Below are 16207 nucleotides of genomic sequence, written 5' to 3' on the forward strand. Positions count from 1 at the left end.
TCTCTCCTTTCTTCCTTCTCTGCCTCTTTCCTTCCTTCTTTCCCTTTTTTCTTTCCTTCTCTCCTTCTCTCCTTCTCTAACTTTCCTTCCTTCCCTCTTTTTCTTTCCCTCCCTCTTTCTCTCCTTTCTTCCTGCTCTGCCTCTTTCTTTCCTTCCTTCTCTCTTTGCTTCCATACTTTCTTCTCCCTTTCCCTCTTTCTTTCCCTCTTTCTTTCTTTCTTTCTTTCTCTTTCTTTCTTTTTTTCTCCCCTTCCCTCCCTCTTTCTCTACATCTTCTCCCCTTCCTTCGCTCCCTCTTTCCCTCCTTCTTTCCCTTTTTTCTTTCCTTATCTCTTTCCTTCCTTCTCTAATTTCCCTTCCTTTCCCCTTTTTCTTTCCCTCCCTCTTTCTCTCCTTTCTTCCTTCTCTGCCTCTTTCCTTCCTTCTCTCTTTGCTTCCATACTTCCTTCTCCCTTTCCTTCTTTCTTTCCCTCTTTCTTTCTTTCTTTCTTTCTTTCTTTCTTTCTTTCTTTCTCTTTCTTTTTTTTCTCCCCTTCCCCCTCTCTCTCTTCCCTTTTTTCTGTATTGTCATTTAGCTTTTCATCATTTAGCTTTTGGGGGCATTTTAAGTCCCTTCTGCTGTGTTTTTCAGTGTTTTTATGAGTGAAGGACATACATTGGACTGTTAGGTGTCTTGTGTCCAAATTTGGTGTCAATTCCCCCCATGGTTTTTGAGTTCTGTTAATCCCACAAACAAACATTACAATTTTATTTATGTGTCGCAATTTGCAAAATGTTCTCCACCTGCTTAGAATGCGATGGGTGCTAATCTAACCTCTCTTGAAGAAGAGAAATGGAGCGGCCATCGAAAAGTCCCTAGTTTTAATCCAAGCCGTTTGCAGGCCAGATTGCAAAGGAATAACAGGGCCAGGCTGAGTCAGGGCAGCTTTGGAAATCAAAGAGATTTGTTCCCAAGCTAGAGTTTAACATAAGGAAACCATCCTGTTTAGGGATCAAAAAGGGAAAACGGGTTCGGCCGCTCGGCTGGTCGCGCCCCAAAGGCCGGACTCAAGCGGGATTGTGGAACACAGTATTTAGCCCCCAGCCGAACAAATGTCATAAAAAAGCAATGTAAACATATTAATCTTCTTAGCCCACGTAATTGTGCTGATGCTTCTGGCTGGAGCTCAAAGCATTCAAGGACATGGCAGAACAAAAGGGGACGGCGACGAGAGAAGGGGGGGCGGCGCAGAGGGAGAGGGAAAGCCTTCCTTTGAAACAGCCACAGAGTTCAAGGATCTGGGGATTAAGTGCCAAATATACGGCGGGGAGAGGGCGGCAGAAGGCCCCTCCAGCAGCAGAGTCCAAGAAAGAACATGCAAACAAAACAATGGTAAGCTTAGCCTCGTCCCTCCACAATTTGTGGGTTAAGCCTCCGTGGATTTGATTATTCCCAAATTACTGAAACTGCAGCCATCTCTGATGCTGTCCTATAGACCGACAAATCTGTCTTCTCGTCTCGAGGCAATTGCTAGGTCCTCCAATGCAACTCTATATTAACTTCCATAAAATTGGCGGGGGGACCTAGCAAATTACTAGAGCCGTGGTTCTCAACCTTCCAAATGCCGCGACCGCTTAACACATTTCCTCATGATGTGGTGATCCCCAACCATAGCATTCTTTTCGTTGCTACTTGATAACTTAATTTTGCTACTGTTATGAAGCAGAACGTAAATATCTGATACTTAGGATGTATTTTCATTCACTGGATCAAATTTGGTACCAATACCCAATCCGCCCAAAATTGGGTTGGGGATTGGGGTCAATTTTGTCATTTGGGAGTTGTAGTTGTTGGGATTTATAGTTCAACTAAAATCAAAGAGCCTTCTGAACTCCACTAACGATGGAATTGAACAATACAGAACAGACTGCGCTCTGGCACCACGAGATGCAGAGCCAACCTGAAGAAATGTGGCCACAAAGTGGAGTCCACAACAAGCGAGGGAGGAGAAAAGCAAACCACAGACTACCAACTAAAATGCAAGCTGAGCCCTGTCATATGCACAATGGAGGACCTTCTTATAGCAACACCACAGGCACTCAAGAGAGATATTGATGAACTGGAATGTGTCCAGAGGAGGACAACTAAAATGATCAAGGGTCTGCAGAACAAGCCCTATGAAGAACGGCTTAAAGAGCTGGGCATGTTTAGCCTGAAGAAGAAAAGGCTGAGAGGAGATATGATAGCCATGTATAAATATGTGAGAGGAAGTCACAGGGAGGAGGGAGCAAGCTTGTTTTCTGCTTCCCTGGAGACTAGGACGCGAAACAATGGCTTCAAACTACAAGAAAGGAGATTCCATCTGAACATGAGGAAGAACTTCCTGACTGTGAGAGCTGTTCAGCAGTGGAACTCTCTGCCCCGGAGTGTGGTGGAGGCTCCTTCTTTGGAGGCTTTTAAACAGAGGCTGGATGCCCATCTGTCAGGGGTGCTTTGAATGCAATATTCCTGGTTCTTGGCAGGGGGTTGGACTGGATGGCCCATGAGGTCTCTTCCAACTCTAAGATTCTATGATTCAAGAACAGACAAGCATCCCAAGCTCTGAGGATGACCTAGGAAGGAATCCCACTGGAGCACTGCAGCACACCCAAATATCTGGGAGTCACTCTGGACCGTGGAGCCCCTGGTGATGCAGTGGGGTAAAACCCCTGTGCCGGCAGGACTAAAGACCGACAGGTCGCAGGTTCGAATCCGGGGAGAGGTGGATGAGCTCCCTCTATCAGTTCCAGCTCCTCATGCGGGGACATGAGAGAAGCCTCCCACAAGGATGATAAAACATCAAAACATCCGGGCGTCCCCTGGGCAACGTCCTTGCAGACAGCCAATTCTCTCACACCAGGAGTCACTCCTGACACGACAAAAAAAAACTGGACCCTGCTCTGACCTACAAGAAGCGCTGCCTGAATATCAAGCAAAAAGTGGGTGCTAGAAATAATATCTTACGAAAGCTGACTGGCAGAACCTGGGGATCACAACCAGACACAGTGAAGACATCTGCTCTTGCGCTATGCTACTCTGCTGCTGAGTATGCATGCCCAGTGTGGAACACATCTCACCACGCTAAAACAGTAGATGTGGTTCTTAATGAAACATGCCGCATAATCACGGGGTGTCTGCGCCTACACCACTGGAGAAATTACAATGTCTAGCTGATATTGCACCACCTGACATCCGCCGGGAAGTAGCAGCCAATAGTGTAAGGACCAAGGCAGTGACATCTCCAGCTCATCCCCTGTTTGGATATCAACCAGCACGTCAACAACTTAAATCGAGAAATAGTTTTCGAAGATCTACAGAGACACTCGCTGGAACAGCAAGCGAGAGTCCAAAAGTGGCAGGCTCAAACTCAGAACCTCGATCAATGGCTGATACCAAATGAGAGACTCCCTCCTGGGTACACAAAAGACTGGGCGACTTGGAAGGCCCTGAACAGACTGCGCTCTGGCACCACGAAATGAAGAGCCAATCTTAAGAAATGGGGCTACAAAGTGGAATCCACGACATGCGAGTGTGGAGAAGAGCAAACCACTGACCACCTGCTGCAATGCAACCTGAGCCCTGCCACATGCACAATGGAGGACCTTCTTGCGGCAACACCAGAGGCACTCCGAGTGGCCAGATACTGGTCAAAGGACATTTAATCAATACCGCAAACTTTGTGTTTTGTTTGTTTGTTTGTTTGTTTGTTTGTTTGTTTGTTAAAAAATGAAATGCAACTGTTTGGTCTGCCCCTGACACAATAAATAAATACCACAGGCACTCCAAGTAGCCAGCTACTGGTCAAAGGAAATCTAGTATAATACCAAGTTTTAAAACTTTGCAGTGCACTGCAAACTACTCCAACCAGAGAAATCAGCCATAGCAGAGCACCTGATGAACCAACCTGGACACAGCATATTATTTGAGAACACAGAAATGCTGGACCACTCTCACAACCACCATGTCAGACTACACAGAGAAGCCACTGAAATCCACAAGCATGTGGACAATTTCAACAGAAAGGAAAAAACCATGAAAATGAACAAAATCTGGCTACCAGTATTGAAAAACTCAAAAATTACAACAGCAAAGCAACAGAGGGGAAACAAACAGGTACATAAAATCACTCTCAACAAAAGATTCCTCCCAGGCACTTCCAAGCCATTGAATGCTAATCAAGGTGATCAGCTGAAACATTCACACCTAGCCCCAGCAGACAAAAGTCCTTTGTCTCACCCTGGTCATTCCACAGATATATAAACCCATTTTTCCTACTTCCAACAGACCTCACTATCTCTGAGGATGCTTGCCATAGATGCAGGCGAAACGTCAGGAGAAAAACTGCCTCCAGAACATAGCCATATAGCCCAGAAAAACCTACAACAACCCAGTGATTCCGGCCATGAAAGCCTTCGACAATACTTTTAAAACTTTGTTTGTGTTTTTAAATGCATTACAACTGTACACTCGGTTTGCTTTTGACATGATAAAATAAATAAATCTCTATCCTAAGAAAATCCTATGCAATTCATAAGTTGACTGACGGCCCGAAAGCACTTGCACACCAAGGAATGCAACTAATAGGAAAAGACAGAGAGAAAGGAGGGAGGATGTCATTTGCTGTAGTAATCCAAGAATCTACAAAGTCACCCCTTTCCATGCATTGAAACTTTTTTCGTAAAGGGATAACACATTATCCTTTCGAATTAGGAGCACTTCCAAGTTATAACAGAGTGGTGCCAATGCAAAACAATCTTTTCGCAATGTCTCTGTCCTTTTGCTTCCTCTCAAACAGAGCTATCTATCTGTCATTGCTCAGTCCCAATGGGAAAGGCGGCGACTCTATCGTCCGCTGCTCAACCCACAAAGCAAGAAACGAAACCAAGACAACTCTCAAAGAGACCGTGCACCTCCAAGGAAGGCCGAAAACCAAGCAACGTTTGCGTTTGGGATCGCCGAGCTAAATTTAATTCTCTCCTGTCACTGCTCTGGTATGTTTCTTGGCCAACCTGCTTGTTTTCCCAGAGCATGGAACTGGACGGGAACAACATTTCAGGGAGGGAGAACTAAATGGAGTTGGAAGCTTTTATTGTGGGTTTGGACACTTGCCGCGTCTCCAAATTGGCCAGAGTCCTGCTTTAGGGCAGGACATAAACAAGAGTGATGGTGAAGCTGATGATGAGTTCTTAACACTACAATAAGACCCCTGTATCCACAGAGATATATTCTCAGCTGTACTGCGGTTACTTGAAACCATGGGCACAACTGAACACCATTCAATTACCTGACTTGAGGTCCTGTATACCATAGCTAGAGGACCTCAAGAGTCCTAGAGAGGTATCATCTCAGGAGTTGGTTAAGTTTTCCAATGCAACTCCAATGCAACTCTGGAGGACCTAGCAAATTCCTAGAGAAACCATTTCCCCCTGGCCACAGGAAAGTGAAACTATAGATTTGGCTACATCAGCTACGGGCAGGGGCGGCGCAACCATTATGCAAAGTAAGCATCCGCAGTATACTTACTCAGGGGTGCTCTTGAGGCGCTCTTGGGGGAAAATAGACCTTGCCATATGTGAGTTGTAGTTACTGAGATGTATAGTTCACCTACAATCAAAGAGCATTCTGAACTCCTCTAATGATGGAATTGAATCAAATATGGCACACAGAATTCCCACGATGAATATATATCAGTGATTGGTTGGGGGGGGGGGCGGCGCCAAAATACTGTTTGCTTACCGTTGAAAATTACCTAGGGCCACCTCTGGCTATGGGCTCTTACTAAATTATAGTTTACAATACTATTGATTAACACCTCCTGACAAAGGATTCCCTCAAGCAGGAAGCAACCAGGCTTTGAAGCTGCAAGGCCATTTAACGCTAATTAAGGTGGTCAATTGCAACATTGGCACTTGCCTCAAGAGTCACATCTACCTCCAACAGATCAGAGTTCTTAGAATCATAGAATTATAGAGTTGGAAGGGACCTCATGGGCCATCCAGTCCAACCCCCTGCCAAGAAGCAGGAATATTGCATTCAAAGCACACCTGACAGATGGCCATCCAGCCTCTGTTTAAAAGTTTCCAAAGAAGGAGCCTCCACCACACTTTGGGGCAGAGAGTTCCACTGCTGAACAGCTCGCACAGTCAGGAAGTTCTTCCTCATGTTCAGATGGAATCTCCTTTTTTCCACCCTGGAAATTCCACTGATATATTGCCTAGTTTCCAACAGAACTCACAACCTCAGAGGATGCCTGCCTACCTGCCATAGATGTGGGCGAAGCGTCAGGAAAGAATGCCTGAAAAAAACTCACAGCAACCCAATACTATTGATTCATTTCAAACATTTTATAATAATAATAATAATAATAATAATAATAATAATAATAATAATAGACTGCTAATCACTTCTCAACAAAAAATCCCCAGGCAGTAAGAAGCCACACCTTGAAAACTGCTAGGCAATTAAGTGCTAATCAAGGTGGCCAACTGAAACGTTCACACCTACCTCCAACAGACAAGAGTTCTTTCTCCCACCCTGGATATTTCACAGATATACTGTATATACTCGAGTATAAGCCTAGTTTTTTCAGCCCTTTTTTAGGCTGAAAAAGTCCCCCTCAGCTTATACTCAAGTCAAGGTTATTTATTATTTTACTCTGTTATTATTAGGTTCTTGTGGGTTTTTTCAGGCTATAGGGTCATGTTCTAGAGGCATTTCTCCTGACGTTTCGCCTGCATCTATGGCAAGCATCCTCAGAGGTAGTGAGGTCTGTTGGAATTAGGACAATGGGTTTATATATCTGTGGAATGGCCGGGGTGGGGCAAAGAGCTCTTCTCTGCTGGAGCTAGGTGTGAATGTTTCAGCTGACCACCTTCATTAGCATTTGAGGGCCTGGCTAAGCCTGGGAAAATCTTTTGTTGAGAGGTGTTAAGATGTTCCTGGTTGTTTCCTTTCTGCTATTTTGCTGTTGTAATTTTAGAGTTTTTTAATACTGTTATTATTATTATTATTATTATTATTATTATTATTTTATTATTATTATTTTCATTTCATTTATTATTTTATTCTATTTATTATTATTACATTTATCATTTTACTCTATTATTATACATTTATTATTTTACTGCATTATTGTTGTTATTACAACATTCATTATTTTACGTTTTATTATTGTTGTTGTTACATTTATTGTGTTACTCTCTTTATTATTATTGGAAGGATACTTAAACACATTTACATTGAAGAAGGTAAATAATCATTTAATCAGAGTTGGACAGTCTTATCTTAAATTACCATTTTTGTAAATATTCAAAAAAATATAACCTACTGATTCCTCAATTAATGTAATGTAATTGGTATCTATTTTTATTTTGCAATTTACCCGTAGCGGCTGCATTTCCCACCCTCGGCTTATACTCGAGTCAATCTGTTTTCTCAGTTTTTTTTTGGGTAAAATTAGGTGACTTGCCTTATATTCGGGTCGGCTTATACTCGAGTATATACGGTATATACCCCACTTTCCTTGTTCTGTCGCGCACTGGGTCTGAACAAATTGTCTTTAATCTATAGGACGTATACTTTAAACCCAGTGGGAAGCTAGGGTGCCTCAAAGAGAGATTCTTAGGGATTTCCTGAAGCGATGGTCTTTACAGTCTTTAATGGTACAACAAAGCCTTTATTAAGGAACAGATAACAAATCTTCAGACAACACTTCAAAGTTTTCTTGTTCTAGTCTTTAAGAGACTGGTACTGACTTGAATTAACTGTACTTTCTTAGCATAGGGAAGAACCCTTTATAACTGTGTTTCTCAACCTGGGGGTCAGGACCCCTGAGGGGGTCGTGAGGGGGTGTCAAATGCATCGCCAAAGACCATCAGAAAACATAGTATTTTCTAGTGGTCATTGGGATTCTGTGTGGGAAGTCTGACCCAATTCTATTGCTGGTCAAATTCAGAATGCTCTTTGATTGTAGGTGAACTATAAATCCCAGCAACTACAACTCCCAAAGGTCAAGGTCTATTTCCCCCAAACTCCATCTGTGTTCATATTTGGTTGTATTGAGTATTTGTGCCAAGTTTGGTCCAGATCCATCCTTGTTTGAGTCCACAGTGCTCCTCTGGATATAGGTGAACTACAACTCCCAAACTCAAGGTCAATGTCCACAAAACCCTTCCAGTGTTTTCTGTTGGTCATGGGAGTTCTTTGTGCCAAGTTCGCTGGTGGAGTTCGGAATGCTTTTTGATTATAGGTGAATTATAAATCCCAGCAACTACAACTCCCAAATTACAAAATCAATGCTCCCCAACCCCACTAGCATTCACATTTGGGCATATTGGGTATTTGTGCTCAATTTAGTCCAGTGAATGAAAATATATCCTGCATATCGGATATTTACTATACGATTTATAACAGTACTAAAATGAGAGGTATCAAGTAGCAACGAAAACAATATTATGGTTGGGGGTCACCACAACATATGGAACGGCATTAAGGGGTCACCGCATTAGCAAGGTTGAGAACCACTGCTTTATAATCTCTCCCAGGCGGTCTATTATCTGGGCCTTGCTGGTTTGGGTCTTACTACCGATCCCAACTGCTTCTGGACATTGAGTAAACCTACCAGCCAAGGCTTGATGATACTTCAGCTGGAATTCAGTGGTTCTGTAACGTTGTCCTGTGGGAACTTCAGGGCTGTTTTCCCCTCTGGTGCTGTGAGGCTGAGAGGCTGTGAGCTCTCAGACAGAGCCTTTAGGATCTTTTCCCTTTGTTCCTATTTCCCTGGATGGTCCCCGGATGGTTACCGGATGGTTCTGAAGAATGAAGCTTTTCCTACGGGACGAGCTGTCTGCGTCCTATAGACTAGCGTCCTTGTGTGTGACTGACTAAAAATGGCTCCCTTCTCTTCTGAAAACCCAAAAAGGGGCGGAACTAAGGAACCTAATGATGATGGACAGGCGGCCTGCCCTATAACTGCAAACTTTAACAGGAAGCCACCCTTCTGCAAAATCCCAAGCCGTGGGCTGCAAGCAAGCACTTAATACAAAGCAAATAAAGTGGGAGCTTCTGGTACAGTTGTACCTGCACATTCCTAGTTTCCAACAAATCTCACAACCCCTGAGGATGCCTCTGAGGATGCATCTGAAGGCCTGGCTGAGCCTGGGAAAATCTTTTGTTGAGAGGTGTTAAGATGTGCCTGGTTGTTTCCTCTCTGCTGTTTTGGAAGGAAGACTGCCTTTTCTAGATGTCCTAGTTATCCGCAAACCAGATCAACAATTGGGTCACACTGTGTACAGAAAACCCCCACACACAGATAGATATCTACACAAAAACTCCAACCATCACCCAAGTAAAAAAAGAAGCACCATTAAAGCCTTGGCAGACCGTGCAAAAAGAATCTGCAAACCCCACCTCCTCCAAGATGAACTGAACCACCTCAACTGAGCTCTCCAGGCCAATGGATACTCCACCTCAGACATCAGAAGAGCTGCAAGACAAAGAACAAGCCACGAGAGTCAAGATGAAGATCCACCCAGAGGAAACGTGTTCCTGCCATACACCAAGGGAACCACTGACCGCACCTACAAACCCACCAAGAAAATCCAACAAATGCTACGTTCAGCTACGTTCAGCAAAGGACAAGAGGGATCCTCTCACCTCTGCAGGAGTCTACCGTAAACCATGCAGCTGTGGACAAGTCTCCATAGGGATCACCAAACGCAGCATTGCCCAGACACGCATCAAGGAACATGAAAGGCACTGCAGACTACTTCAACCAGAGATGTCAGCCATAGCAGAGCACCTGATGAACCAGCCTGGACACAGCATTTTATTTGAGAACACAGAAATGCTGGACCACACCAACAACCACCATGTCAGACTACACAGAGAAGCCATTGAAATCCACAAGCATGTGGACAATTTCAACAGAAAGGAAAAGACCATGAAAATGAACAAAATCTGGCTACCAGTATTAAAAAACTCTAAAATTACAACAGCAAAACAGCAGAGAGGAAACAACCAGGCACATCTTAACACCTCTCAACAAAAGATTTTCCCAGGCTCAGGAAGCCTTCAAATGCTAATGAAGATGGTCAGTTGAAACATTCACACCTAGCTCCAGCAGAGAAGAGCTCCTTGCCCGACCCAGCCATTCCACAGATATATAAACCCATTGTCCTAATTCCAACAGACCTCACTACCTCTGAGGATGCTTGTCATAGATGCAGGCGAAACGTCAAGAGAAATGACTCTGGAACATGGCCCTATAGCCCGAAAAAACCCACAAGAACCTATTGGTTTAACCCATTGCACCACTTCGGCTCCACACTCACTGGTTGCCATCCAATCCATTCAATAGAAGAGAGCAGAAAGTTTCAGACCACGCCTCCTTATCCTATGATGGTTTGGACGGGGACGGATATACTGGTGATCACATGCATTGCAACCAATCAATACTGAGCACAGAGGGATGGGGAGGAGGAGTTCCCAAAATGTTTAGCAAATTATAATTTTGGCCCTTAAGTACTGCCAGGTTGTACTATACTGTAATTGATCAACTTTTCCACGAATTATGTCTAAATCCATAATTTTGGCCCTCAACCAAAACAAGAGATTGCCTAATTCGACAGTATAAATATATACATCAGGCATGGACACACTTTGGTCCTCCAGGTGTTTTGGACTTCAACTCCCATAATTCCTAACAGTCTCAAGCTCCTTCCTTTCCCCCCTCAGCTGCTTAAGCTTGTTCATGCCTGGTCTATTCGGTAGTTGACAATAAATCCTTACCTTTAGGGAGTCAAAGCAGGCGATAACCCGTCCGTTTTCCACGTGGCAACTCCGGGAAGGATGGGCAAATTTGCACTCGGTGTCGGATCGGGAGCAAGTTCCTCTCTGAAATTCCCGACACACTTCTAACGTCAGCCATTTCGTATCGCGGACCAAAGAAACGTTCATGGCCATATTAAAACGACGACGACAAGATCCCTTCCTTCCCAAAAGGAAGGAATTAAAAAAACGAAGGAAAGAAAGAAAAGAAACGTTGGCGACACAGTACCTTTCTTTGGAAGGATTGTACTGCTGCTTTTGGAAAGCAGGGGAGAAAGGTGTTTAAAAATGGGGGGATTCAAGTTAAAAAAACATGAAGAAATCACTAACTTGTTGCTTTGGTAAAATTTCTATTTGTCAGCACTTAGGTTTCCATTGAATTCAATTTGTGTTGGTTGAAAACAAGGATCAAACGTAAAGCCAATCGTAAAATAGAAATCTCATCAGAATTAAAGAAAAAATCAAATTAGAGGCCAGCTCCGAAAAGTGCAATTGCCAAAGTCAAAATAGAAATGTTATATATTTATATATGTGTGTGTCTATGTATATCTATATCTATATATATAGTTTTTTTTTGTGCCACTGCCAAAGTTATTGTCTCAAAATAACTCGCAGATTTTTAAAAAGGAATCCTTCCCTTCTCCCCAAAAAAGGATCCTGTGCTCAAGTTATTGGATTTCAATTATTCTCCCACAAAAATAAGGAAAGGGAAAGAAACGGGAAAAGGAAAAATAAATCTAGGTGTACTTGTCAAGGATGCCAATCGAATTGTATGTTTTCGGTTTTTCAGCGCAGAAAATTATTTTTGAAGACGATTCGCTTCTCTTCCTTTTTCTTGGATCCTGTGCTCTCCGGTTATTGGATTTCAATTATTTTCCCACCCCCCAAAAAAGGAAAAAAAGAAACGGGAAAAATAAAAATAAATCTAGGTGTAATTATTGAACTGTATGGTTTCAGTTTTTCAGCGCAGAAAAATATTTTCCAAGACAATTCTTTTCCTTTTTATTCAAAAATTAAAATCCAGATGAAGTTGTAAGTATTAAAACCGACGTAAGAGACGTGACAACTTCCTTTTGTGTTGCCTGTTGTGATTGATTTTCCTTTTTGGGAGTTGAGTTTGCTACATAGTTGGGCAGCCGAACAAATTTGCGAGCGAAAAACAGAAGGAACGAAAAAGATGGATGAGTTGCCTTCAGGCGATGAATCGCAACACCAAACTTTGTCTTTACAAACAAAACAAAAAAAAACACCCAAAAATATAGAAAAGAGGGGTAAATGTGTTTGTGTGTGTGTGTCTCTGTGTGTGTATGTATATATGTATATATATATATATATATATTAAAAGTGAGCGAGGCAAAGCCTTAGACAGAAATCCAAGCGGCAGCGGCGGTCGCGAGAGCTTCAAGAAAGGCACTTTTCAGCAACCTGCAAAAGAGAAAATAATAGTATCAGCAAAAACCAAGCCAAAAAAGTAAAATAGTACCAAGGCAAAAAAAAGGAAAAAAACCGAAAAACCCCACCCTTCAACCTCTTCTCAACTCTCCGTGGAAGCAAAAAAAGGAAGGATAATTCAATTTATCAGCAAACCTCCAGATACCGACAGTATGCTATGGTTAAGTCAGCCATTGCCTGACTATTATTATTATTATTATTCAAACAAAAATTTAAAGCAAGCGAGAGTAAGAGAAAGAGAGAGAAGGGCATTTCCCTACACGGCAAAGCTGCGCATGGTAGGAAGAAGCAGCCAATCGCATGGACTGTTGCAGCAGCAAAACGAAATCTGGGCAGGCATCCAATAAGAAAGACTGTTTCATAGTTATATAAATTCTGCCACACGTTCTCTCTCGTTTTGTCCCCTTTCCTTTCTTTCCTTTCCTCTCTCGTTCTCGCTCTCTCTCACACGCACACACGCAATCTTTCTCTCTTACTCGGTTTGTTCTCTTAGTGTGCCCACCGCCACATGGAAAATGCCTCCGCCTCGCCTCGCCACGGAAGGCCCCTCCGGTGCATCCGCAATATGTCTCCGGATCGGAAACAGGAACCCGAACGGCACAGGCTCCGGATGCGCCGCATGCCACCGTTTTCGCACAAGGGAAAGGGCCACGGCGCCAACGCAGAAACCCTTCCATCACGAGAGAGCTATCCATTCCCTGTTTCGCTCTCTCACTCCCTCTGGGCATGAAAATCCCCATCATCATGTGTTCTTGGTCTAACCGGGAGCAGGTGGCGGGGTCAGTATGGCATCGTGCCACACAAAGCATGCCGCCCGACAGTGAAGACCGCTTTGGGAGACAAAGGGAAGAAATGGGCCGCCCTTCTGCTCTTTTTCGCTCGACTGTAAATCCCTCCGGGGAAGGAAATGCTTGTGTACATGTGTGTCTGGCAAGGGGGGAGGCTTCCCTTCCCTTCCCCTCCACCGAGAACAAACGTTTAGAGAGTCTAGATCACTGCTGCATACAAAGAACCAATACAAATGGAGGCCTGCTTGGTCTCGCTCCATTAACTACTACATGTCCGCCGTGTATTACATTTAACCCCCTGCTCGCTCACCCAAAGCTGAGAACACGGTCGGAAAGAAGAAAAACCTCCTTCGCTGGTTGCTTTTCCTCCCGCCTCTTCCCCTTTCCTGGAGGAAAACCCAACTGAAATTTAACCCTGCCGTGAACACGAGGAGGAGGCTTTTTAAAATTAACTCCTTCTTCACATCTAGATTTTGCAACAAGTCTCTTAGGTTGTTCATTCCCCGCTCCCCATTTTCAAGATTTGGGTCCAACTGGTAGGGTGGTCCTGGAATCCCAAATAGACCCTCAAGGCTGTATTTGAAGGCTTCAATTGGGATGCGGCGAAATGGTGGAAGAATGAATCATTTCCCTTGTAGACCCATGTATAAGTCTAGCTTCATGTATACGTCAGGAGCTGGTTTGGGGGACAAAATTGTGCATTTTGAAATTTGTTTTCAAAATCCACATTTGAAATAATACTCCAGAAACAAATGGACTGCAAGTCGCTTCTGGTGTGAGAGAATTGGCCGTCTGCAAGTATGTTGCCCAGGGGACATCCTGATGTTTTGATATTTTACCATCCTTGTGGGAGGCGTCTCTTATGTTTCCGCATGGGGAGCTAGAGCTGACAGAGGGAGCTCATCTGCACTCTCCCCAGATTTGAACCTCTGACCTATTGGTCTTCAGTCCTGCCGGCACAATGGTTTAACCCATTGTACCACCCGGTGGCGCAGTGGGTTAAACCCCTGTGCCGGCAGGACTGAAGACCGACAGGTCGTAGGTTCGAATCCGGGGAGAGGCGGATGAGCTCCCTCTATCAGCTCCAGCTCCTCATGCGGGGAGAGAAGCCTCCCACAAGGATGATAAAACATCAAAAAAATCATCCAGGCATCCCCTGGGCAACGTCCTTGCAGACGGCCAATTCTCTCACACTAGAAGCGACTTGCAGTCCATTTGTTTCTGGAGTATTATTTCAAATGTGGATTTTGAAAACAAATTACAAAATGCACAATTTTGTCCCCCAAACCAGCTCCTGACGTATACATGAAGTTAGACTTATACATGGGTCTACAAGGGAAATTATTCGTTCTTCCACCATTTCGCCGCATCCCAATTGAAGCCTTCAAATACAGCCTTGGGGGGTCCATTTGGGATTCCAGGACCACCCTAATAGTTGGACCCAAATCTTGAAAATGGGGAGCGGGGAATGATTTTGTCCCCCAAACCAGCTTCTGACGTATACATGAAGTTAGACTTTCTCAGGTCGCTCCTGACACGACAAAACAAACAAAAAAAACCCCCCAAAAACAAAAAACAAACCAGGGGCTCTCTTAAAAATGAGCCTCCTTCATTCTCAATTCACTCCGATTTCTAAAAAATAATTCAGAGATGGCCTAAATTAACAACACCCAAAATTGGGACAATCGTATCAGTTTTGCTCTTCTAAATTATGTAAATGTAGTATTAATAATAAATAGAATAAAATAATAAACGTAATAATAATAATAAAATAACAACAGAGTAAAATAATAAATAATCTTGACTCGAGCATAAGCCGAGGGGGACTTTTTCAGTCTTAAAAATGGCTGAAAACCCCGGCTTATACTCAAGTATATACGGTAATCTCCAAGTCTGTTCTATTCTAATTCTGACGAAATCTCACCAAAACTAACAGTCTCATGATGCCACCTCAATCACTACTCTAGAAAATGACCAGAGACACACTGGAGAACCCAGAGATTGATTTTGTCATTTGGGAGTTATAGTTGCTGGGATTTATAGTTCACCTACAATCAAAGAGCATTCTGAACTCCGCCAATGATGGAATTGAACCAAACTTGGCACACAGGCCTCCCGTGACCAACAGAAAATACTAGCAGCATTTGGTGGGCATTGACCTTGAGTTTGGGAGTTATAGTTCACCTACATCCAGAGAGCACCGTGGACTCAAACAATGATGGATCTGGACCAAACTTGGCATGAATATTCCATATGACCAAATATGAACATAGATGGAATTTGGGGGAAATAGATCTTGGCATTTGGGAGTTGTAGTTACTGGGATTTATGGTTCACCTATAATCAAAGACTATTCTGAATGAACCCCACGAATGACAGAACTGGGGCAAACTTCCCGCACAGAATCCCCATGACCAACAGAAAATACTTAAGGCCATCCAGCCCAACTCTCTTCACCAGGGTAAGAAAATGTAATCAAAGCCCTCCTGACAGAGAGCCATCCAGCCATAGATATAGATAGACATATATTATTCACACACACAGAGATAAAGTATTATAGATTTGAAAGGAACTCCTAAAGATGGACAATTATATGTTGCATGTTCCAGAGTAGGCAAACCAGACAATCTCTACGTCAACACTGTCAAAGAAACATCAAGAAATACTGTTTACCCACAAGCATAAAGACATTGCATATATTAGAAACCAGCACTTTCTAATTATTTTCCATATCACCAGACTGGGCCACAGCAACGCGTGGCAGGGGACCGCTAGTATAAATATAAATATAGACTTGGGTGGATAGCCACCTGAAACAAAAGCTGTTCCTTATAAGCTTCACGCTTCAATACCAATCGCAAAGCCCTCAGCTTAAGAAGGTTGGGGTCTAGATCAAGGGGGTCTTCTTCTTTGGTGAGACCTCTTTACCTGGAATGACCCCATATCCAATTCTGGACAAAACAAATCAAGACGGATATTGACAAGCTAGAGCAGTGGTTCTCAACCTGTGGGTCCCCAGATGTTTTGGCCTACAACTCCCAGAAATCCCAGCCAGTTTACCAGCTGTTAGGATTTCTGGGAGTTGAAGGCCAAAAACATCTGGGGACTTAAGTCCAATCAT

At 43.5% G+C, this 16207-nt stretch overlaps 1 protein-coding gene and 1 long non-coding RNA gene across 7 annotated transcripts in view; both read right to left on the bottom strand.

Annotated features, from left to right (window-relative positions):
- Positions 1–16207, bottom strand: part of LOC137097634 (uncharacterized) — a 457703-nt gene that overhangs the window by 122596 nt on the left and 318900 nt on the right. The window lies entirely within an intron of this gene.
- MBNL3 (muscleblind like splicing regulator 3) overlaps positions 1–16207 on the bottom strand; it is a 156095-nt gene that overhangs the window by 80491 nt on the left and 59397 nt on the right. For 5 of the 6 annotated variants that reach the window (XR_010910317.1, XM_060756082.2, XM_060756087.2 and 2 more), the window contains exon 2: positions 10808–12271. Coding sequence is in view for 5 of the 6 variants with exons in the window: in XM_060756082.2 (XP_060612065.1) it covers positions 10808–10981 (174 nt within the window). In the remaining variant the exon portion in view is untranslated. Of the gene's footprint in view, positions 1–10807; positions 12272–12774; positions 12878–16207 lie in introns of those variants that run through there. The other variant, XM_067471642.1, reaches the window with a different exon arrangement.

This window comes from Anolis sagrei, chromosome 10 (genome assembly GCF_037176765.1).
Source record: "Anolis sagrei isolate rAnoSag1 chromosome 10, rAnoSag1.mat, whole genome shotgun sequence".
NCBI lineage: Eukaryota > Metazoa > Chordata > Lepidosauria > Squamata > Dactyloidae > Anolis > Anolis sagrei.